General features: G+C 49.7%; 1 protein-coding gene across 2 annotated transcripts; it reads right to left on the minus strand.

Moving 5' to 3' along the window:
• Positions 1–766: 766 nt before the first annotated feature.
• Positions 767–18,173, minus strand: ZFP91 (ZFP91 zinc finger protein, atypical E3 ubiquitin ligase). Of its 2 annotated transcripts, none has more exons than XM_074148990.1 (11): positions 17,987–18,173; positions 17,284–17,309; positions 7,529–7,738; positions 7,243–7,279; positions 6,666–6,758; positions 6,181–6,303; positions 3,375–3,425; positions 2,778–2,856; positions 2,310–2,424; positions 1,696–1,795; positions 767–1,320 (listed from the first exon to the last, which is right to left on the minus strand). In XM_074148990.1, exons 5-11 carry the CDS (start codon positions 6,737–6,739, stop codon positions 810–812), a joined length of 1,053 nt encoding a protein of 350 aa, XP_074005091.1. In that variant the 5' UTR covers positions 6,740–6,758; positions 7,243–7,279; positions 7,529–7,738; positions 17,284–17,309; positions 17,987–18,173; the 3' UTR covers positions 767–809. The 2 variants fall into 2 exon arrangements, with proteins under 2 accessions (XP_074005091.1, XP_074005090.1); XM_074148989.1 differs by having other exon boundaries at positions 6,666–6,755; positions 17,987–18,172.
• Positions 18,174–23,979: the final 5,806 nt, after the last annotated feature.

A 23,979-nucleotide genomic window follows, 5' to 3' on the forward strand; every position in this document is an offset into this window, starting at 1 on the left:
AGCCTACTGGGAAACAGCGTGAACCCCTTCCACCCACGCCCCCTAAGAACATAACTTAAAAATACCGACCCTTTTTTAATCAATAAATAAGGAATCTTGTTACCACAACACAAAAACGAAACATGTTCAAAGTGCAAATTACTGTCGTCAAACTGGGATGCTCCTCCTTGCCTCTCCCACGCAGGGCTCCCGTAGCCCCCGGGCCTCTCCAAGCAAACATGATCTATGAGCCAGGGCGTTCCCTCAGCTCCTGCCAGAGCCGAGCAGAGGAGCGCGGCAGGGAGCAGGACGTGCACGGCTTCACAGCCCGCCCTGCCGAGGGGGGCTAAAGTGCCAAGCCAAACCCCCAGCCCCGGAGGAAGAATGAGACTGCAAGGACCGGAGTGCAGTGATGCATAGAAGTTGGGACCAGGGGCCAGAGGGAGTCCTAAGAAACTTTTCCAGAGCACAGCAAATGCTTTCTCGTTTGCAAGTGGGGCCACGTCAAGGGGCCAGAAAGACATCTGCTTTGGGGTTGAGCAAAGGGTTTCAAGCAGGCCCCGCTACCTTGGAGAAATCCATCGCTCAGTCCAACTTGCTCTGGTAATGGCAGCATGTGCCCCTTTCTACAAAGGAGCAGTGGGAGAGAGAGAAGTGGTTGGGAGAGAGAGGATGTGCTGTGATCCACGCTGGAAGGGAGCAGACCCTTCGGTTATTTACTAGTATTGTAAGTTTTCTCTCTTTCAGTAAGTGTCTCCTCTTTTTTTTTTTTTTCTTTTCTTTTAAATACAGAGTCCAAACTGTCCCAGCACCCACGTGCTCCCCACCCACTAGGGTCCAGTGGAGTCTGAATCTTCGATGAGCACCTCCGTGGTGGCTCCCAGGATCTCTGTGTTCATGACCAGCCCCTCTGGGTTTGTACTGCTGCCGCTGCCCACAAAGAGCTTGCCATCAGCCACCAGGCTGACACGCTCTGCACCACTGCAGTATGTCTTCGGCATCCCCTCGGGGTTCAGCAGCAGACAATCTGCTGGGGCGGTGCTTCCCAGGGGGTCAGGAAGAAGGGGGAGGCCCTGGCCATCAGTGGGTGGCGCAATGGCCTCAGGATTAGTGCCCAGAATGTCGGTGCTGGTGATCAGGGCACCCGCATTGGCAGCCAGCGCTTCAGCAATAAGCACTTCGGGGTGGCTCTTGGCTTTGTGGGCCACAACGCTGTCCTTCTTCTCAAATTTCTTGCCACAAATGTTGCAGGAGAACTGGTAGAAGGAGTCCGCATCATGCTTCTTCATGTGCCAGTTGAGGGAAGCCTTCTGCCGGCAGGTGAATCCACAGATCTCACACCTGGGAGGGGAGAAGAGGGAGGTCACAACAAAGGGACATCCCCAGACACTTGTGGGGACAGCAGCAGCAAAGAGACAGCCCAGGAACACAGCAGGGGCTCACTAAGATGGGATTTCACTGCAGCTCCAGCTTTTCCAGTTTTATTTGCAGAGGTCTTATGTTCCTCAGACCTCTGCTGTGACACTGCCTCAAGCAGCAAGCGAGACAAGTAGCAGCTCAAACACACCTACAAGTGTGTGTTTAAGGAGAGCTGGGACACCAAGAACAGGTTCTGACCCTGGCTTTGGAGCTGCCCTGCTCTCGGTGCAGCCCAAGAATGGGTGTATCCAAGGGTCCCTCAAAGCAGGAGAGCAAGAGACAGGCAGAGGTACTCACTGCAAGGGCTTCTCGCCCGTATGGATCATTCGGTGCACCGCCAAGTTATGAGAACTCTTAAACGCCCGGGCACAGTACTCACAGATGTAATCCCTTTGATCTAAAAAGCAAGACCAGTTGAAGCATTACTCTCCCGCAGACCTGCTCCCTTTCCCAGCTCTCACATGTTGCAGGTAGAGCTGCCCAGGAAGCAGCAGAACTAGAAGTGCTGGGAGGCCAGCAGGCAGAGCAGAGGAGGAGGTGTCCCACAATACTGCACAGCAGCTGATCTGGACAGTTAAGGCATGATTAAGACTCTCCTAAGAGCTAATTATCCATTCTGACCAATACAGAAAGACTGGCAAGTTAGGATAAAGCTTGGCTTGTTTTATTCCTGTACAAAATCCCTGAGTGATGCTTGCCAGGGGGCGAATTAAAAACTCTATAGCCTATTTGTTTAATTTCCTTAAAAGATGATAATCCAGAAGGAAATAATACCCTGCTGCTGGGGCAAATCTATGCCATGTGCCTTGGCTTCACTCTCCCCTTAAGTCCTAGAGGTTTTTCATTGTTTTTCCCCCTCTCTATTCACTGACCTAAGGAGGAGTCTGTATCTATTTCCCCCCACCCTGTACCTGTGTGGTGTTTGGCATGCCGCAGGAGCTGCTTCTGGAGTCGGAAGAGCCGACCACAGGAGGGATGAGGACACACGTATTTTTTCTTCAGCAAGTGCTGGTACTTTATGTGATGCTATAAAGGAAGAGGTGAAAGGTTGCAGACTCTCTCTTTACACGACTAAGAGAACAGCTGAGACTGATCCCAGATGGCCCCTCAGTACGCCACCAGGCCCCAGTCACAGACAAGACACCCTTATACCATGAACTCAAAGGCTTTGATCTCCACTGAGAGAAGTAAGCCAAACAAACATGGACATCTAACAACAGGACAGGTACAGAGACACATGTGGCCACAACTGATTAAGTCTACCAAAAAGGCAGCGTTAGAAAGGAGTGCTTCAGTGCCAGTGGAGGATTAGCCGCCTGTTCCAAAGGCCCTTCCCTGCGCTCACACATGCCATTCAGGAAGGGAAAACCTCAACCCACCTGCAGGTAACGCGGGTGAGCCAAGACCGTGCCGCAGCCTTCCATTTCACAGCGGACATACTGTATCGGAGGCTTCTTCCTAGGGAGTCAGTAAGGAGATGGGCAGTGGTGAGCTGATGCACCTGAAGCCAGGACAGCAGCCAGATAAATGAGTGCCAGGGCACTCAGCGATGCGACAGTTTCTGCTCCAATAGTCCTGTTTGGGCTACCCTGACAGAGACTCTGTCCAAGAGTTCCCTCCACTCCCAGCGCTACTGGAGGGCTCCCCCCAGAGCTGAGAAAACGCCAGGAGCCACAGAGTTCCCAGAACCTTATTGCTAGGCGATGTCAGGCTAGCGATCAACTTAGAAGTGGGGACGGGGGGGGCATTCAGTTGGCAGAAATCAAACCCACACCTACAGGGAGAAGGGGGAAGGAAAGGAGGGAAGTCAAAGTATGCTGCTTTTTTGGGGGGTTGTGTTTTTTGTTTTGGTTTTTTTTTCCCCTTTAAGGCAGATTTCTATACTGTGCAAGAGAGAAGGCTTTGAGACAATCAACATCTCTGTGTAAACCACAATGGTAACAAGCGTTCAGAACTGAACTGAGGGGATCACTTACCTTCTCTTGGGCACCCTTGGGCTCTTGTCATCCTTTCTCCTCCTTCCCCTCCTGTAACAGGGTTACAGAAACAGAATTGAAAGAAGCTTCTTTACATCATTAGTGGGCAGAGGTTTTTTTGAAGCGTATGCTATAAAGCGGGAGCATGCTACAAGAAATACTACAGAACTCCTCTACACTTTTAGGCTGAAAAGTAACACTGCACCCAGCAAGTCAGCTGCTCTGCTAAGTCAGCCACCAGCTCTGGATCAAAACACCTGACGAGTTTCTAAGGAAATGTTCTTGTAATAGATGGGCAGGTTCCTTAACGAAGTTAAGTAACCATGTGTCATAGTCTAACCCCAGCCAGTAACCAGGACCACACAGCCATTCACGCAGTTCCCCCACTTCCCCCAGAAGGGCAGGGAAAAGAGGGAGAAAAGGAGGGGAACGGGAAAGGAAAAAAACCAACCTTGTGGGTTGAAATAAAGACAGTTTAATAGAACAGTAACAGAAAAGGAAAATAACAACAATAAACACAAGTCACTCACCACTTGGAGAATTGGTACATTCCCAAGCAGCAATCACAAGTACTCCCCCTGCCCCGGCTATCCCCATTTATATACCACGGTATGGAATATTCCATTGGCCATTCTATCTTTCTGTCTATAATGCTTCTCAGCTACTATGGGAAGCTGAAAAAGGTCCTTGAAAAATATAAGCATCACCTGGCAACAACTAAAACAATACACATTATTGACATTCCTTTCATACCAAATCTGAAAATACAGCAACTGTTAGAAAATTAACTCTGTCCCAGCTGAACCCAGGACACCAGGCCTCCATGCAAATTGTCCCTACATTTTGCAGAACTGCCACGTCAGACAGAAGACCACTCCCTGTGGAACTGTGGTCCCTATGTTTCTGATACCTTGGTGACACTTTTTTCTGCATGACATTTAGTGGCATATGGCAGACCTGAAATCATCCTGCCCCTGCAAACACAGCCAGGCTGTGGCTGCATGATAACCTGCCAGGTGTAACACACTACACATTTTTGAACGTGGTTGCCTAGCTCAAGTATGTCTCACCCCACAGGTATCAGACAGCCACAGATCATCAGGCTGCAGTTTGGAATTACCAGCTCTTCTGCCACAACGGAGTGAGCAAGGGCTATTTTAAAAAACCCTGAACCAGACACCACATGCTTCACATTTTTTCTTTTAAACCTGCAACTGCTCAAACAACTTGCAACCTTATAATTAAATTCATCCCTTTCCAGGCTGTGCATCAGCACATGAGATTCTGCTCTCATAGGTTTCTGCTGCAGACGTTTAGCAAGCTATCGCCTCATTAACTGCAAGCTCTAGAAAAATCAATCGCGTGCAAATTGGAGGCAGATTCAAAGGCAACATTCTCAAGGAATAAATGCTTCATGTGGTTTGCTTTCACAACCCCTCCCATTTCCTAATGCGTTTTTTATAAACATGTAATTTTGCCACCACAGACCAGAATTGATGGTGCACCCCATTTCTTCTGCTCTGTTGGGTAACGTTTTATACCATGTGAAAAACATCAATCTGCATGACTAGGAGGAATGGGATTAATGATCAGCTATTTTACAGTCCTCTGAATTAACTATAGCAGCTTATACACCTGGCAAGACAAAATAAAAAAAATCTACGCTCTGTCAAGCTTATATGTAATACGCACCCTCCCAAGCAATAGCTCTGTCCAGAATATCACGCCTGCTTGAACGTATTGCTGCAGAAACACTTACAGTAGATTGTTGGAAGTCTTCTACAGACTGCATTGAGGCATCTTTATTGATAGCAAGACCATGCCAGTAAAATGCTGAACAGACACGCAGCCTTCAAGCCAAGCCTTCAGAAGAGGGATAGGCTTTATTATGCACAAAAGTAGTGTCTGATCCAAACAACACAACCACAAGCCTCAGAAACCCATCTCTAACAGGAAAAAAAAAAGTTCTCAAAAGATCATCATTCTTACTCCTCTCCAATGTAAATCTGCTCTGCAGCAGCTTAGAAACAGCAAAAGAAATAAAACAAAGATGTGCAGAGCCCCATGATGCAGACCAGCAGAGGGAGCCCCATTTGTTCTTATAGAGGAGCTTAAATAAAAAACCTGCTTTTTTTCCCCCTACACTATCCCAAAGAACACCTTTCACACACACACACACACACACAAATCCAACCTGCCTCAGTTGCCAGAAGTGAAGCTTCAGTGTTGAGTTCCAGTGGCAGCATACCCAAAGGTGCTGAGTCTCCACTCAAGCACTAGTGACTCACTATGTAGCAAACATCTGTTCTTTTATTTCTCCAAAATGAGGGAGAACCCAGCTGTTTCTCCTGAGCTCTGGCGTGTTAGGCCCAAATGTAGAAAGACACTGACCACACAACATGTACAAAGTATTCCTGTCTCTGCCTCTAGGCACACAACAGAAGAGACACTGCCTGCTTAGACTGGCTTTCTAATCCACTTCAGACATCGCACCAGAAACCAATTTTAAGAATGCTCTAAAGTATTTCACACAGTATGGCCATATCCAGGTAGGCTGACTAAACCACAGTATGGAGAAAAACTCCTCAACTTAAACTAAATGAAAATAACTACTTGTTTATTTTTCCTTGCCGAACATGCACAAGATACTACGCAGCAGGACTTCTATGAGAACAAAAAGTTCTCCCCTATTATCTTTCAGGCCCAGAGGAGGAGAAGCCAGCAACAACAAAACACTGTTGTACACCAGCAAGTATGCAAAATATACAATACACACTGCTACATAAAACTGCAGAGCTTTACTCACTTCCTTGGTTGTTCTTCATCTTCCTGAAACTCACTCTCTTCTTTCACTTCTACTTTAATCTCCTTCTGTTTCTCTTTTTCCTCCTTCCCCTTGCTAGCTTTTCTCCTTTGTTTTGGTGCTTCCCTGCAAAGATACAAATACAACATATCACTCCAATACTCTCCCAGTTGTCTGCTTTTTACAAAGATTTAAGCAAAAAACACCTGATGGAAGCTCAGGTGTATTTATCGTCCCACTTCTAAGGAGAAGTATGAACAAGGATTAAGGAAGAACCTGGCAGCCAGCACGGCTCTAAAGGCTTTAGTCTATTAAGAGAAGAACAGTCCCTATAGCTGCAGGCAATATTTAGAAAACACTGTGTCCATTGGGGGCCATTCCACCTCAGCAACTAGAACGGGTTCTTTGGGTTATATTGAGTTCATTCAACTAAGATGTCGTGGTTTTTTTTTGGTCTAAAAACACAGTAAGTACGTAATCCAATATACTTTTCTAGGTGGGGCTTGTAGGTTTCATCTCTTGGATCATCTTTGAAGGGAACTTCTTCCTCACTGATGAGCATCTCCTCCTCATCATCACTGCTGGGAGAAAAGAACAACATAGGACTTTAGCAGCAACAGCTTAAGCACTACTGCAAGAATATTCACGCATCACCCCCTCGGATGGGAGAGACACTATTACACAGCACTTTCTCATCCAGCACGACTGGGGAGAGCTGACAGCTTGTACTAACAAAGGAGCATGATGACAGCCAAAACAGACAGCCTGGGAAGAGCGGTCTCCTCTTGTGAACCCACCTAACTACAGCATCTGCTCCGGAAGCTATAAAGCCACCAGGTGAAATGCCTGTATCAAATCTTACTATCCACAATATCTCCTGACATCTGCAGTCCAGCCATAATCCAGACTGAAAATGCAAAGGTGCAGGACTGAATGAAAACAGAGTTACTATCCATCCCATAGATCCTTTCACAGAAGCATTTATTTTGAAAAAACTCAGGCCCTTATTTTCCCTTCTTGAGACACTAAAGAGTAAGAAATATCACAAAATAAAGAGTTTCCTACCTGACTCCAGCTGGAGACTGATGCTCTTCTGTGACCTCTGGAAGGAAAAGTCACCATTAGGTTTCAATCTGTGTTTGCTGCAGTGAGCTCATCTGCCTCAAGATACCTCCGGGACATTCATTGCCAGGAGTGCTGGTGGCAGAAGGTACTCGTGACCAAACAGCACCACGCCTGTACCAGCCACGTCTGCATACAGCTCCAGTGTGACACCCACACCCAGCACCCTGCAGAGGTTCCCCAGACCTGATTATCTCCAAACACTTTCACGCCAAGGCTTCCCACGTACCGTACTCGATCTGGTCCGTGTTCGGCTCTGACTTGCAGATGAGCTGCAGGGAACCGGTCTTGGATCTGGAGGCACGGGAGTTCTCGGCGTCACGCTGCCGGGCCACCCCAGCTGACCTGTTGCTGCGCCAGCTTCTGCTGGGCCTGCTGACAGCAGAGCCATGGCTGAGGACACTGGAGACTTCCTCCTCTTCCTTCTCCTCTTTGGGATCTGAAACACCCATGGCAGTCATTTAATAGTAATAAACAGCATAAATCCTGTCATGAATTCACACTCCTCTCTGTTGCAGGATGTTGAATAGCATAACTGCCCTGTCTGCTGTGACGGGGAAGCCATGGCCTTGCACAGCTCTGCAGCGTGGCTCTGCCGAGACAGACAGGACACAGCCAAGGGCCCTCCCTCAGCAAGCCTTCCTTTAAAACTCTCATCACAGCTCCTACTACCTTTAAGTAAAGACACAAATATTTAAAAACAGCTTAGATTTCCCTCTGATAAAGACTTTGCTGGCTCTGATCTCCCCTAAGCACTACAAGACAGACACCCATAAACCTCAGCAACTGCTTTATGAAAGATTAGCTTCAAAATTGGTCCACATTAAAAGTCATGTTTGGAGAGACCCCCAAACACATACTTAATCAGAGTTGTACTCCTGGTAATAACCCTGAGGAATCTTGAGCTGGACGTTCCTGGTCTTATGCTAGAGCAAACAGCATCACAAGCACTGTTAGCCCGAGGTCTTTGCACTCATTTATAGCTCCTACAGGTGGTTTCTTTTCAGCTGATGGCTGATCTCCAGATACATTTTGGCAAGATAACGAGCAAGTTCATCCCTTAAAAACTACAATTCCCAAGAACAGTTCACTTGATCTCACATTTTTGGTGCTTGCTGTGACGCTATGCCTTAATGAATTCAAACGCCTTCTGAAATTCTGGGGCTGATGCCCCAGAGCTGGAGGCAGCACTGGGGGGGCAGGGGGGGGTCTCCCCAGAGCGGAGCAGAGGGGCAGAATCCTCCCCCTCGCCCTGCTGGCCACGCTGCTGAGGATGCAGCCCAGGCTGCAGAGGGCTTTCTGGGCTGCCAGCGCATGTTGCTGGCCCATGGCCAGCTTCTCACCCCCCAGCCCTTCCAAGCCCTTCTGGGCAGGGCTGCTCTCCATCCCTCCGTCCCCAGCCTGGGTTGGTACCAGGGGTTGCCCTGACCCTGGTGCAGGACCCTGCACTTGACCATATTGGACCTCATGAGGTTCACATGGGCCCCCTTCTCCAGCCTGTCCAGACCTGACTGGAGAAAGCCCTGAGCAATGTGATGTGAACTCTGTGTTGAATGCCGCTGTGCTAAGTGGCAGGTGGGACCAGAGATATCCTGAGGTTCCTCCCAACCTAAAATCTCCAATTTTGCATCAAGCCTTTTGAACCAAATTATCCTTTTACTTCTAGCACATAGTTTGCTTTGTGTGACTCATTCACCAATCCTTGATTAACAGGGTGGGAATAATCAACATTTGACTGAAAAAAAATCTGACTGGAATACAGGATGTGAGGCATCACAATTTCACTGTCAAACAGCAACCAAGTCTGATGTCTTGCACATATAAAGCCACTTTACCATCACAGCATGAACTACTCCCCCTTTTTGGCTTCCTACTTCAGCAGATCTCAAGGTGAACTATGACTGCTTTACGTTTTTAATCTTAATTGTGATCATCCTCAGTTATTTTTGAACATTAAATTGAACCCAGAGACACTTGAAACCCTTCTCTAGAAAGTTCTCCCTCAAACACTACCACGCCACCAGTGTCAGCACACACTGCTGTTCCTGAAATAGGTTTATTTCCTTGGAAGATCAGGCATTCAGCTGATTTCTTCGTAAGAGCTAGTATCTTGAAGATTAGACTTATTAGTTGAAATAGACCTCACTCAGAATACATTTCTACAAAATATACCACTCAGCAATTTTACTTCATTGCTCTGAAGCGAAGGTGTTTAATAAGCCTTTCCCTATGATTTCTCCTCTTTACTTCTTCCTCTACTTCAGCATGCTTGTCTAACAGATTCACTGTATTTTTGCATGCTGTGAATACCTATGTACCTTCAAAAAAAAAACCCCGTAGTTAGGAGAAGCATCAAATATCAAATTTCCTTTGCAGTAGAAGCCATAAAGCAATATAGAGCTCTTAGTTGAAAACCCTTGTAATTCTAGACCCTCCCAACAGGAGACAACAGGTCTCTATGCAAGGGCCAGAGCTGCACCAGGAAACTTGTATCTGGAAAGTATTCAGCTGCACTAGCAGCTGGAATCAACACTCAACAAGGCTTTGCCCAAAATCTAAAATTGCAAAAGGAGAGTCCTAGGTTTTTAATAAGTTTTATGTCTCTTTCCCACACCTAAATTTCCTTTTTCCTTCACAAAAACAGCCTCCTGATGCATCCAGCCTGCCTCTCAAAAAAACAACAATCCAAATAATAAAAAACCCAGCAATAAATACAGAGATAACAACTGGCTTAGAGAGAAAGGCAGCACTTCCTCCTCCTCCTGCTGTGTTCCTGCCCCCCACAGGGGCCATTACAAGTCTGTCACTGGAGGTGCTGCAGTTTCACCTGCCTTTGAGGATTCCTCCCCAGACTTGTGACCTTGGCCAGGAAGCAACAGGACTCACGTTCACGTTTAGGTTAGGAACACGGCTGCCCGCCTCTCTGTCACCAGTGGGAGGAGTTGGGAGATACCTACCTCTCCCAACGGACTATACAGGAACCTCACTGCTATTTTCAGTCCTGTCTTGGGTACCACGCTTGGCCTGGTGAAATCCAGGGGCTGTGGATGAACACAGCGTTACCCCTCTTCTCTCACAAACGCCTCTACACAGAAAGCCACGCTTCTCAGTTCGCAGTATTTGGCTAACAGCACAAAGAAGCAAGAGAAACAAGGTAGAGGGAACAAACATTGCTATTATAGATAATCAGGCGCTGCTCTTCCAACAACAACAAAAAAAAAGATGCTGCTTTAATCTCTTGAGACTAAAACATAGGAAAATTTCAAATTAGAAAGGCTGTGATCAATTCTGCATTTAAAACTGTATAAACTTGTGAAGACTGCTAGCTCTGGCTAGCTGCAATTTCTCTGGAAGGTTCCTGTCCGCCCCCAGATGATGGACGGAAAATGGATTATAGGCCAACATCCTGTTATTTCACTGCAAGTGTCACCAGTGGTGATGGACTCCGGGTCACAAGAACTCAGACTGCAGGAGGACAAAAAAATACATGAGACACAATAGGTAGAGGCAACCCCCCCTGCAAAGCAAAAAGAAGCACTGAGCATTTTCTTTTCAGATCAGCCACTGCAAGAGGAATTCCGAGCCCTCCTTTGGGCAGAGCCTGCCCGCCAGCTGGCACGTGCAGCCACGGACTAAGGCCCAATGCTGCTCTCTCTGCCTGAACCACATTTCACAGAGAGGGGGCAAGAGAAGCCACAACTTGGCACACGGAGTCTGCCAAGAAATGCCCCCATGCTCACGCTGCCTCGCGACTCTCCAATACTGACACTAATTGTTATCCTCCGCATCCCACAGCCTCTGCAGGAGCCGGTTTGGGGGACTGTGTGGATGCTACATCCCACAGGAAGTCATTCAAGAGAGACGGAGAAACCCACTTTCTGAAGTCCCACCAATACTTTTGGTCTTTTGGCTCCTGGGGATCTTCCTACCTTGAACACTCCCTTAAGTCACTTAATGACAAACGTCTCGTATTCTGGGGTACTTTCATCATTCTGCTCACTCTTCCCAACAGCCTTTAAACTTAGCAGCGTCCAGAGCAGAAAACATGTATAGATTTATTTGAGTGATGGTACATAAGAGGCATCCAACATCTCTTAATCTTAAAATTTGTGAAGCAAACACCAGTCACTGACAGAAAGGACAAGAAAAGGAAACCTGAGAGGAAGTCCGTAACAAGGCTGTAGCTCTGTTATAATTATTTAGACAACCAAAAGACAAGTCTCTGGGCACTGCTCTGCTTCCTAACAGAGCTTATCCCAGTAAGGCTCCATCTTTACTCAGCATCCTACTCAGCAGGGATCCCCACTTCAGACGGGCAGCAGAAACATGCTCTCACTCATACTCTCTTCCCACCCCTGGAGCGCCGCACGCAGGGTTACCAAACCAGCAAAAGCATCTCTCTCAGAACCTATATCATATTTTTCTACATCTACCAGCATTGCCATAATCTGAAACAAAAAGGATAAGTACCAAAGTTTGTCCACTGTCTCCCAGATCAGGAGATGAGACTCGTAAGGGTAAGTTTAATTCCTCTCTATATTATAAATGCACTTTGCAGGCAAGATCCTCCAGCCGCATCACTCCCCAGACCCTCAGCACCTTCTTGATTGAAGACTGTTCCGAGAACAGGGCACTTACTGGGGACGAAGCACAGAAACCCTCTGGAAGCAGAGCTTCTTGCTTCTGATGCTCACAGCACAACCTGGCATAAATCAGCCCCTTGTAACTGGCGCATGGCTCTGCACCAGTCCTGCTGCACTGGAGCTGGAAAATCCACCCACCTGCCCTCAGATGTGGGAGCTGTTTGGGGCTCCACAGTCACTTCTGCACCCACACTTGTCCAGATGTTCCAGCTCTTATTCACCAAGCCCCTTTCCGCCTGCAGCTCAGGGGTAAGCTTGCTGCAGTAACAGATTCCTGTCTTTTTTTGACATCACCACAGTAACAAATGCCCATGCCACTTCATCTATCCTTGATGTGTAGAAAAATGAACTTTCAACTGTTACAAATAAACAGGTTGCTGATTACTAACATGAAATTTTCTAAACTTTGATTTACAAGGCATTTGAAAGCATCTTACTAACCCTGCAAAGTAGACGCTTCCAGAAAACACCCACGTACAATTAAGTGAAATGAAAATAAAATACGAATTATTAAGTTACAAACCATCTATTATGAAAATAAATGCACTACAATGTATATACATCTCAGACTGCAACTTAGATTTAACATAGTAAGCAGACAACAGATAAGGCACTGAACACATAATTTTATAACAGCACAGACAAAAATGAATCTCGGGGAAAAAAATCCAGTGTAAACCTCTATTGAAATGTCTTCCCCCCAAAAGAGCTGTGAAATTGTGCATACTGGACACAGGAAAATCCTTGTAGGAGTCAAAGTAGGTTTGGGCAATCCGAGTTATTTAAATTCGGCACCTTTTTATAAGGTTTGATTTTAAGTAATGACATTTCTCTCTCAAAACTCTGACAAAGTCTTAAGGAAAAGCAGTCATTTCCAGAGAAGAATGAAGCTTTAAGAATACAAATAATGAGGTATAATGCAAGTTATCTATCTACAAAACCATTTTGTACAACTGGAGTCTTCCAGTTCCAAAAAAAGTGTTCCATCTTTTTTTTTTTTTTGATCTGTGGGACCTTACAGCGTTTCCAGCAGTCAGAAGTAGACAGACCAAGCCTGTATTTCCCATCCGTTTCCTTCCTCAGCCCCCGAAGGACCGGCTCCCGCCCCTGCCCCCCCCGGGAGCCCCCACGGTGAGAGACAGGCTGTGACTCCAGACACCCACACAGCGCGGCTGCAGGCCCACAGGGACAGAGCCGGGAGACAACACACCACGGAACACATCACCGAGACAGTTCTCCACACGTGCAGATATCTAACAAAAGTATTCCAGGCAGGAATCCCTTTCTAACACAGGGTTTCTATAACCATGCGCCAAGGTATGTCAATACTGCTGGCACCATCCTCTAGCCCAGACTGTGCAAAAAGACTTTGATTTGAGGATGGACTTCCAGGGAGGTGACTCTCCATGTGGGCACTACATCCTTTTGATCACAGCTTTAACTAAATAAAGGCTTCACATGGCCCTGTTTTACCTCTCCAACAAACTCTTCTTTCCACCCTTTAATAGCAGTACCACACAGCTGTGCACCTACACGTACTTCAAGAATTACATTGCATCTTGTTCTTGCCATTGCAAAAAAGCATCAATATCAATGTAAAGTTGCAAGACAAAAACACACAAGAAAAATAGCTTGCATAAACAAGAGTTCACATGGAGCACGTTTACACGACACAAGCAGAGCAACATTAAAGAGATTAAATAATCTGAGTGTTCATTCACAGTGTACTACGCTCGTGTAAACGTTGCCAACCCCACCCTCCTCCTCCTCCTCCTCGGTGCAGGAGAAGTCTCTTCCTGCAACCTGCAGCTCTAAAATCTGGAAGACGAAGCACTTTGTGAACACAGTCAGGCAAGGGCTCTACCACTAAGCACAAACCCGGTGCCTTTATATTCAGCCACTACTCCAACACTCCTTCCAGAACAGCTACACAGCCCGTTTTTTCAACTGTCATTGACTGAAACACTTCATTCAAACGCTTAAGAGTGATTACTAAACAGCAGAGATAAAAATCTTACAAAAAGGTGGATAGAGTCAGAAACTGGTTTGGGTGTAAAATTAGGTCAGAGAAGCAAGTTTTGTTTGACTGCTGACATGGCTTTAAGAGTTATAGTAAGCACTGAGTTTTGAATTCAGTGATGGAAGGACATGAAGTGTATTCATTAAATCTATATTCCAATAATTAAAATTATTGAGGCCTAACCAAAATGAAAATTATTTCCACAGGAATGTATAGTCATGGGAAGTCACATGTGAATTATACTACACAGCCCGACTCTAGCTACATGGATTCATTTATAAGCTGAGATTAAATGTTCTACTTATGTAACTAATATTTCTACAGCAATGCATTAGGGAAAATATTGCAATTGCATGACTAAGCAGAGGAGACGGGAAATATAATCAGTGCGGCTGACTTTGCAGCTGCTTTCGTGCACACCAGTACGGTGACTATCGCGTACCAATTGACACAATACACACCTTTGACTTTACCCTTCCCGTCATCGTCCCACCAGACCTGCACAGCCAGACCTTTGTGCCTGTGCTCCCACGTCGCCGAGCAGAAAAGTCTCCGATCCCACAGCTCTGTACAGAAGAAGCTAAAACTTGGTGAGAGACTTCCACTGTTAGAGCACCTCGGTTATCATCGACAGCACAAATTTAGCCATGATCACACTCATCACCTCTAAGCTTTCTTTACCAACAGCAACACTGGTGATTTTACTCCAAAATATAATCCCAAACATCAGGCAACAAAACTTACTGAGCAAATTTCGGTGCAGCAAGCTTTTCCTTTGTCCAATAGACACTGAGGATGTGCCACCAGGTACACCTCACCTCCACAGGTCATTTGCCTTTATGGCTGAGCTCACGTGAATTTAATATTCTAAACTGGATTTAGTATTTTCATAGAATCATAGAATGGTTAGAGTTGGAAGGGACTTTAAAGATCATAGAGTTCCAACGCCCCTGCCCTGGGCAGGGACACCTCCCACCAGACCAGGTTGCTCAAAGCCCCGTCCAGCCTGGCCTTGAACCCCTCCAGGGATGGGGCAGCCACAGCTTCTCTGGGCAACCTGGGCCAGGGTCTCACCACCCTTCACAATAAAAAATTTATTTCTAGTATCTAATCTAAATGTCCTCTCTTTCGTTTTAAAACCATTACCCCTCGTCCTATCGCTATACTCCCTGACAACGAGTCCCTCCCCATCTCTCCTGTAGGCTCCCTTCAGATATTGGAAGGCTGATATGAGGTCTCCCTGGAGCCTCCTCTTCTCCAGGCTGAACAACCTCAGCTCTCCCAGCCTGTCTTCATAGGAGAGGTGCTCCATCCCTCTGATCATTTTTTTTTTTTTACAGTAAAGGATAACAGTACAATGCAAAACTGCAAAAACAGTACCATGCAGAATTAAATTCCGTGTCAGAACTCACGCCAGTAAACACCAGCCTTCCCCAGAACCACTCAGCGGTTTCACTGGATTTCTTCCTTGACCCAGCTCCACCCAAGGGTGAAAGGATGAATGGTATTTTACCTTCCAGAATCGCAGAGGACTCCTAGCTACCAAAACTCCGCCGTGCAAGGAAAGCTGCAGTTTCCTTACACCTGATTAGGCTTCTTCAAACATTTTATGCTAGCAGCCAAAAGGGGGGGAGCTTCTCTCCTGCACACTGCATGATCTGTCCGAGGCAGACACTTCATTCGGTCTGTTCCCACCTCTGCCCCAATACACACAAGCAGCAAGGACTCCATCCCATGCGTAGCTGCCACAAAGAAGTGCAGCTTTCTCACTTTTCCATTTTTAAAGACTAAAAACCAAACCAGAAACAAAGAAACAAAAAAATCACCAAGGCAGATTTCTTTTGGACTAGAAGTAGTCATCACTTCTCAGTGCTAACTTCCATACAGATGTTCATGCCATCCATTTTGGCTGCAAGTCTAATCATAAAAGAGCCCAAGAAATGTAACAAATACATTTTCCACTCCCACATTCGAGGACAGATGAACCTCTCAGAGCCCAAAGTTAAAGTCTAGAACGGCTAGAGTGCAGACATCCACCAAACTTAGGAAATTTCAGACTGACATTTTCCATTTCAGAGCACATCCCAATAAACTGAGGTAAAAACAGGACTATTCTGCCTGCTTTCCACCACTATCACATAAACATTTCTGCTTAAGGGTATCCAAAACATCGAGAATCACCAGTAAAACGTGATGTTAACGCGATATGCATATTAAGTGACAACACCATGCCCTTTTTACACATTTCAGCAACTTTGCTTTGACCTAAAAGGCTGAAGCTTTTACAATGCCCACCCTTTATGCAGTAAGAGGCAAATGCAGACAAGCGGGGTCTGTGCTAAACATACATGGGTTAATTCTGCTTTTGTTTGCAAAAATACACCTTGCCAGCTAGAACTTGATGGATTTCAACACCCAAATGGAATAAAGCTATAGACTTACAGGAATAAAGTTAAAGACGTACAGAAATAAAGGCAGCCTTCAACACACAAATTCCTGCAAACAAGAGCTGAACAGCCCCAGCAGAAAGATGAGTTAATTTGCACAGGTGTATGACCTTCTTTCCTCACTATTTCATTCTGTGACAATTCTCTAGTGCCAGATCAAAACTAACACCACACAAAGCCTTTTACTTGGAACTGTTTCAGAAGTCATCACTGGGTAAGGAGCAAAGATCTCCAACATTTTTTTTTTTTCCACAAGAAGCTGGTAAATAGATGCAGATTTCACATAGTTTGCACTGGACGAACAAAAGCTGTGTTCCCAGTCACAGCTCACCACAGTTGGGGCTTTCTTGATTAGACCCATTAAGCTACTCTCTCCCCTTCAAAACTTTTCTCTTTCATCTGTGAAGACACACACACACAAAAATTTGCCATCCACTAAAGCTAGAAAAGGATAAGTATAAATATGTGAATACTCTTATTTCCCCATATCTTTCACATGTCTCTTGAGGACCTACACTTGTGCTTGTGATGGCAGCAGAACAGATGCAAGCCCAGGTTTCCCAGCTACTCGAGACCACTGTCTAAGAAGAGCTGTTGGACTGCGATGCAGAGTGGTCTCAACTTCTGATAGCGAAGCAAAACCCTAGTGGTTATTTGGAAGAATAAGTTTTTGCACATTGAGCACGTGCAAACATCATCAGCAGTTTATCGCAGTTCCACAATCTTGAGAGAGACCTTGGAAAGAAACTACATGTCATCAAGCAACACAACATTCTTTAAAAGGAAGATCCAGCAGATGTTTGGCTACCTTCGTGAGAAAGCCCTGACTTTCTGGATGGAACACAACAGTATGACTAAACAATTGAGCTCTTACCTTTACCAGCTGCTTTATCTGCACGCCTGAAAAAAATACAAAAGGCACACGTAAGAGACAGGTTCTACAGTACAGCAGCAGAAACAAGAAACTGAATGATGTGGAGAACGAGCCCTAAGTTCCCAACTGTGAGCAGACCCATGCCTTGTTCTCAAATCGCTGGTTTCAGCCCCTTATACCAACACGGATTACCTCGCCCCGAGAAAGCTTAGGCGAACATCAGCAAAAGCCCCGTCTCGACCATAATAGCTATGCCTGAATCAGAGCGACTCTGTCGTTAGAACAAGGGGGATCAGGTTCGTTACAAAACGCCCCAAGCACACACGTGCACGTGGCTGGTTCCCTACTCCGGGAACGAGCCATCTCCGCACGGTAAATAAACCCGCCGCCTCCTTGGCTGAGGCTCCCGGCGTGTGGGGCCCAGACACGCCGGGGACCGAGGGGCCCCGAGGAGGCTGCGCGGCGGGCGGCTGGCACCGGAGGCACGCACGGTTTGGGTCTCGACCGGGCCGGCCGCGCTCGGGACACGGCCCTTCCCGGGAAGGGACCGCTGGGCCCGGCCCGGAACAAAGAGGCGGAGGCGCGGAGACCCCGCGGCGGGAGGCGGCCCTGGCGCGGGACGGGAAGGGGCCGCCCGCCAGCCCTCCCACCCCCGGCCCCGGCCCGTGGAGAGCGGGCCCGCCCAGCGCCGCAGAGCACTCACCCGGCCCGGGGGGCCTTCCTGGCGGCAGGCGGCGTCTCGGTGGCGGGCTGCTCGGCGGCGAGCCGGGCCCCGGGGCTGCTCCGCCGGCGACGGGGATACTCGGCCTTACGGCGGCGGGAGGCGGCAGCGGCAACTCCTCCCGCGGCCGAGGCGGCAGCGGCCCGGCCCCGCTCCCGGCCACCCCTCAGCACCCGGCTGCCGCCGGACTCCTCCCCCTGGTCGGCGGCGGGTGGCGGCGGCCGGCGGCGGCCCGAAGACGGTGGCCTCTCCACCGGAGCCGGCGGGCCCTGGGCGGGCGGCTGCTCCTCGGCGCCCCCCGGCTGCTCGGTGCCCGCCGGCATCGGGGCGGCGAGCGGCGGGGCCGCGACGGCTCTGCGCTCCCCCTCCCGCTGCCTCCCGCCGAGCCCGCCCCGCTCGCCTCCGCCGCGCCCAATCACCGCTCGCCGAGCGCACCCCGCCCGCCCCCGCCGCGCCCAATCACCGCCCACCCTCACGCGGGGCTGTCAAACGACCCACCTCCCCCGCGCGCCCGCCAATCCGCGGGCGGGAGACGGGGATTGGCCCTGCCCCCCAGCCCAGCCTCCCCCTGCCCGCGGCCCTCCCGCCTTTCTCCGCCGCTCGCGCGTCGCCCAGCCAATGGGCGGCCCGGCTGCGGCGGGACCCACCCCCGCGCCGCGGCGCGGCCAACCAATGGGCTGCTCCCCACGCGTGCGCCGCGCAGGCGCCGCTGGGGCGGCCGCGCTCGCTCTCCCGGTCCCCCCCCGGCCGGCCCCGCCGCGGCGCCCGCCCGAGCGCGGCCCCTCCGCCGGCCGCTCCGCCGGCCCGCCGCCCGCTTCGCCCCTCCGCCGCGCCGCCGCTGCCCGGCTCGCAGCACCGCCGGGCTCCCTACCGCCGCCGCTGCCTGCGCCCCTCCGGCTGCCCCGGGGTCCCCTCGCCCTGCGGGCGAGGCCTGGCAAGGGAAGCCGCTCGCCCCCCGCCGCCGCTCGCTGCCGCGGGGCTGCGGCGCTGCTCGCGGGTGCGGCGGGGCCTGGCGGCGGGGCCGGCTTTTGGCTGTCGCTTCGCCTTTAAGAAAAAAAAAAAAACGCCCCGTCGGGCGGCGGGTGAAAGTCGGTGACAAAATGGCGGCCGGCGCAAAGAGGGCGGGGCTTGAGGCACTCGTCCCGCCCACTTCCGCCCAGCCCTCGCGCATGCGCGCTGCCTGCCGGGAGATGTAGTTCCCGGCGGCTCGGGCGCGGCCTAGCCGGAAGCGGCTGCGAGGCACACTGGGAGCAGTGGGGCCGCCCCATCGCGGATGGCCCGCGGGCCGAGGCACTGATCCTGCGGCCGCAGGATCTCGGTGACAGACGAGCACTACCGTCGCGTTCTCTGCCTGGGAGCGGGCCGCGACCCGCAGGGCTGCGGGCCCTGTGCTGCCATGGCCCCCTACGCCACCCACCTTCGCTGGGAGCACCTCCGTGCCCTGCTGCAGGCCCGACCCGGCGGTGGCACCGACCTGCGCCCTGAGCGGGTGAGCTGCGGGGCAGCCAAGGGGAAATCCACCAGGCGCCGGCATGAGCTCACCTTCCCGGCCAGCAGGCAGGGCTCCGTCCCAGCACTGCAGCCGGCAGCCCCATTGTGCCTTCCGGCAGAACCTGGGAGAGCGGCTCTGCCGAAGGACCTGCTGTTGTGACCTCCAAAAACTGAGTCCCCTCCCCAAAGCAAAACTTTCACAGTACCTGACAACACACACTCCCTGCAGAAGCAGCACTGTCATGTAAGAACCAAACAGAACCCAAAAGCTTCAAGCCCACGAATACTGAAGGCATCACCTTCAAGCAGTTTTGTGTCCCAGCCTCCATTCCATCCCCTGCACTCAGTGTCAGGACCAGAGCAGCAGTCCAGGGGATCTCCGTGGCTGGCTGTGCTCTCAGACTTGGCCAGATCCATCCTCCTAATTGCTGAGGCTGCCTCAAGACCCAGAGAGCCACCTCCAGAACTTGCCACAGATCCTTTGGTGAGCTCCAGTGCAGCCGGAATGCTTTTGGAGCCAGGGATGTCCTCTGGATCTCAAGAGCTGGCTGTCTCACTGGATGAAGCAGTTACCTCAAGTCGAATGCCCCCTCTGCCAACTATCTCAGAACAGCTGCTGTTGTCCCTCTGTGACAGTGTCCCCTCGCCCCATCTTGTCAACAGGGGGTTGTGACTCATCCAGCTGGATGCCAGGTGTTGCTTTTGGAGTTGAGGGCTGTTGCTACGATTCTTCTAGAGAGGATGATTTGGCTGATCTTATTTACCATTTTAGAACAGAAGAACAAGAGAGTAATACTTCCACATCAGAAAATGCATCTTTCCCCGAGTTCTTGAAAAGATTGGCTAAACTGGTTGGATTTCATTTAATGCCATTCCAGGAGTCAACAGGGTGTCTTACTGATCAGTATCTGGATCGAAAGCCTTCCTGCGATAGAGTTGCTGTGCCCACGTATCCTGTCTTGGACATGCTGGTAAAGAATGTATGGCAGACACCCCACACCATTCCTCCCATGTCAAAGGAAATTGAAAGAAAATACCTCCTCCCTGAAGATGCAGTCGGTTCCATTTCTCAACCGGCACACAGGAGCATGGTTGTTGAGGCAGCAAGGGAGAAGGAGGGCCAGGAGCATGACACTGCACCCCAAAACCCAGAACTGCAGTGCCTGGATTCGTTTGGGCAGAGGGTTTACCAATCAGCAGCCGCAGCCCTTCATGTCGTGGACTACCAAGTCTACATGGCCAGAGGTCAAGTTGAACTCTGGAAGAGAGTTTCTGCGCTAGTGAAACATCTTCCACAGGATCAGCGCCAGGCCTTCCAGGCCGTTGTTCTCCAGGGCATGGACCTGGCCAGGCATCAGGTGCGGGCAGCCTTGGACACAAGGGATACAGTGGCAAGAGCTGCTGCGTCGGGGGTGGATGCATGGCAGTCTGCTTGCCTGCAAGCCTCCAGCTTCCACAAGGAGGTCCAAACAAAGCTTGAGAATTTACCCTACACAGGGGAGAATCTCTTTTGGCGAACAGGCAGAAGCTGCTTTACAGAGAGACGGAGAACGGCAGGCCATGCTGCACTTCCTGAGGTCGGCGTGCTTTCCCTCAGCCCCCCTCAGTGGGGCTGGGAAGGGGAAGGCTCCTCTGCAGAAGCCGGCTTTCACGTCCACTGTTTGTTCCAAAGGTGTACAGTGCCCTTCTGGGGAAGATACCCCACCACAGCAGCAGAATGAGGTGCTCTTCATCCCCTCTTACACACAGCAAAAAATAAAAGGAGGTTCAAAGAGCCTGAGGCATTTAGCTGGTAAATCGTGTTCGTTAAACTGACATCCATTAGTGAGATGACTCTGCCTTTTATTTCCTCCCACTTTTGAGTTTCAAGTCCTAACCTTTATTATGGATGACTAGAAAATCAAAGCCTGTCCAAATCTACATTCCTCAGTTCCTGAGAGTGGTCTAATAAACCATCTAATTGTGGAGAACTGTGTAGGGTCTGATGCCTCTTGGCAAAGAGAGGGGGCAGTGAGGAGGAGTACATCCTCATGTGAAAGTTAAAGAACCAGAAAAGTTTGATATTTGCAGAGGGATTCCATTTGTCCATTCTAGAGCAAGGCAGGAGGCTGCCGATTCAGCTGTGGCAGTCTGCGTTCTCAGCAGAAACGGTTTTTAAAGGTAAGGTACAAACCTTCTCTAGAGGTGATGACCCAAGTGGTGGGAGGCTCATTTTCAGTTTGGCGGGCTCTTGCTTTTTGTGAGTCCAGTGTCAATCTGTTAATTTTCTTTCAATTGAAATGTTTCTCTCTCTTCTCAAGAAGGAAATCTCAGCAAGAATTTTAGTAATGTCTGCTACTGCTGTATTGTAAGTGGCTGAAAATATTCTTTCTCTCCCCAAGGACTTGTCTAGCTGGAAAACCGATTGACATCACTTTGCAAACTAACTGCTGCAGTTCACCCATATTCTCTGCTATGAAAGGACTTTGCATTTATTCTTAAATAAAATCAATTTTATTTCAAACTAGAGAGTCTTGATGTGGGAATTTATCCTCAAGTCACTGTCATGATTGCTTTCTCCTTTGTAGGCAAGGCATGGTGTCGCTTAATTCTTGTTAAAAGAGGTTGGCTAAACTGCTGCAGGGAAACACAGCTCAGCCCTTTGCCTCTGGTGGGCTCCTGTTTTATAAAGGGAAATTTTATGATACGAAGTTACAGCTCCAGATACTTGTTTACACTAGAGCTCACATTATCAGTGGAGGGGGAGTAAATCACCGAGAGGTCTAAAAATAGCCTGAAACCTTCCGCAGACAGGAAGGTTCTGTTATTTGCAGAAAGGGAAGTGTCTGATGCAACGATCCTGTCTCAAAGTAGCCATAAAGGAGTGAAAGGAGCAGCACCTCGTCTTTCGGGTAGCTCTCGGTGTTGCTTGTCCTGAAGCACACGATGGGACTCACAGTTCAGTGTCCCACTTGGCTCCTCCCAAGGCAGTGCTGCTGGATGTCCCTGCTGTGAGCAGACAACAAAGGAGCTGTGACCAGCGTCGAGTATCAGTAATTAAGTGAACGTACCAGCTTGGGACAAAGGGGCTTATTCAACCCTGTTCCACCCTGACGGTGTGGAGGGGTCAGCAGTGTGTGAGATTGGGCAGCAGAGGCCGCATCAGCTTGACCTGCGCAGCAAATGTTCGTTCCTCAGCTGTGCAGGATGCTGCAGCTCCTCTGCACGGGGGCTTGAGGGTCTCACAGAAAGGACGGACTCATCCCAGCCATCGATGGAACCTGCAGGTGCCTGTGAGGATGTTCACCAGTTGAGACTGCAGACCCCCTGCCAGGTGCCAGCAGATGGCTGCATCCTGCTGGTCTGCTGCCACAGAGCCCCACTGGCTTTTACTGGGCCTGGAGGTGAACCTCTCCTTCCCCAGCATCAGTAATGTTTCTGAAGCAGCCACATCTTGTGTTTCTGGGGCATTTTGTGGCAAATCACACATCTACAGGCAATGCAGTGCTTGATTGAACCCTTTCTTTGAGGTTCTCCTGAAAGCTCTCCTGATGAGCCATAAAGCTGCCACAGTGAAGCTACACCCAGAATTGGGGCTCCTCTTGCCTGGCAACGCTGGGGAAAAAATGAGGCTTATTTGGCTTTATCTGGAATGTGGGTTTTTTTCCAAACAAGCCTCTTCCCTGGGGATGAAATGGAGGGTTGGTGGGAGAGAGATATGGGAGGGGTGGCAGAGGCGAAACATTGCAAGAAGTGTTGCATGCCCACAGGAGAAGCGGCAGGCAGCCATGGACTCAGGCTTGGCTGCTCCCGAGTCTTTTATAGCATCCTTGAAACCCTCAAGTAGCCCGAAGTCAGCAGGAGCCCAGCAAGGACGCAGTGAAGCTCGCAGGCTTGCATGGAGCTGGCAGCCAAAGTGTCCGAGATGTTATCCATGTTATCACCTACAAGGTGATGCCTCATCCAAAAACCCAGCAAGAGTACAAAGGACATTTCAAGCCACATGCAGCCCCCCCTGCACATGCTGCCCAGGGTTAATCACCACACTTGGTTCTAACAAGAGCGGGGCAGGGGTGTCGTGATGGGACTATAGACCAGCAAGGGGAGTGCACCAGCAGCAGTGTGGGGGGACCCACTTCGCAGCAGGTTGGAAAAGCAGCTCTGGGGGAGAAATGGGAGCTGGAGGGTTGTGGTGGGGCAGGGGGAGCATCTTGGTGCCACACTCCCCCGCCATATAATCCCAGATATCTACACCTCAGGTCTGGGGCATGTTTTGATTGTGGGCATCGTTGCACTGCCATCACCTGCCATTCCTCTGTCTACTGGTGCAATGAATACGCCAGTTCTTTACCTCTCTCTGCTGCAGCAGCCTCCGCTTCATCCCCCCCCGCCCCCAACTAACCAGTCCCTTGGAGCTGTTCCAACACCTACTGGCTGCTCTCAGTGGTACCAGATTTGTCTGCTAAAAACCCAATCTGTAAATACCATTAGATCACCCTCACAGG

This window comes from Numenius arquata, chromosome 6 (assembly GCF_964106895.1).
Source record: "Numenius arquata chromosome 6, bNumArq3.hap1.1, whole genome shotgun sequence".
Lineage (NCBI taxonomy): Eukaryota > Metazoa > Chordata > Aves > Charadriiformes > Scolopacidae > Numenius > Numenius arquata.

What these genes read in the sequence shown, in the direction of transcription:
- ZFP91 (XM_074148990.1), bottom strand. Translation starts at nt 6,739, where the DNA reads ATGCTCATCAGTGAGGAAGAAGTTCCCTTCAAAGATGATCCAAGAGAT. An exon ending in CCAAGGGTGCCCAAGAGAAG is followed by an intron (nt 2,857 to 3,374) that starts GTAAGTGATCCC and finishes CTGACTCCCTAG; the next exon opens with GAAGAAGCCTCCGATACAGT. An exon ending in CTCACCCGCGTTACCTGCAG is followed by an intron (nt 2,425 to 2,777) that starts GTGGGTTGAGGT and finishes CTTCCTTTATAG; the next exon opens with CATCACATAAAGTACCAGCA.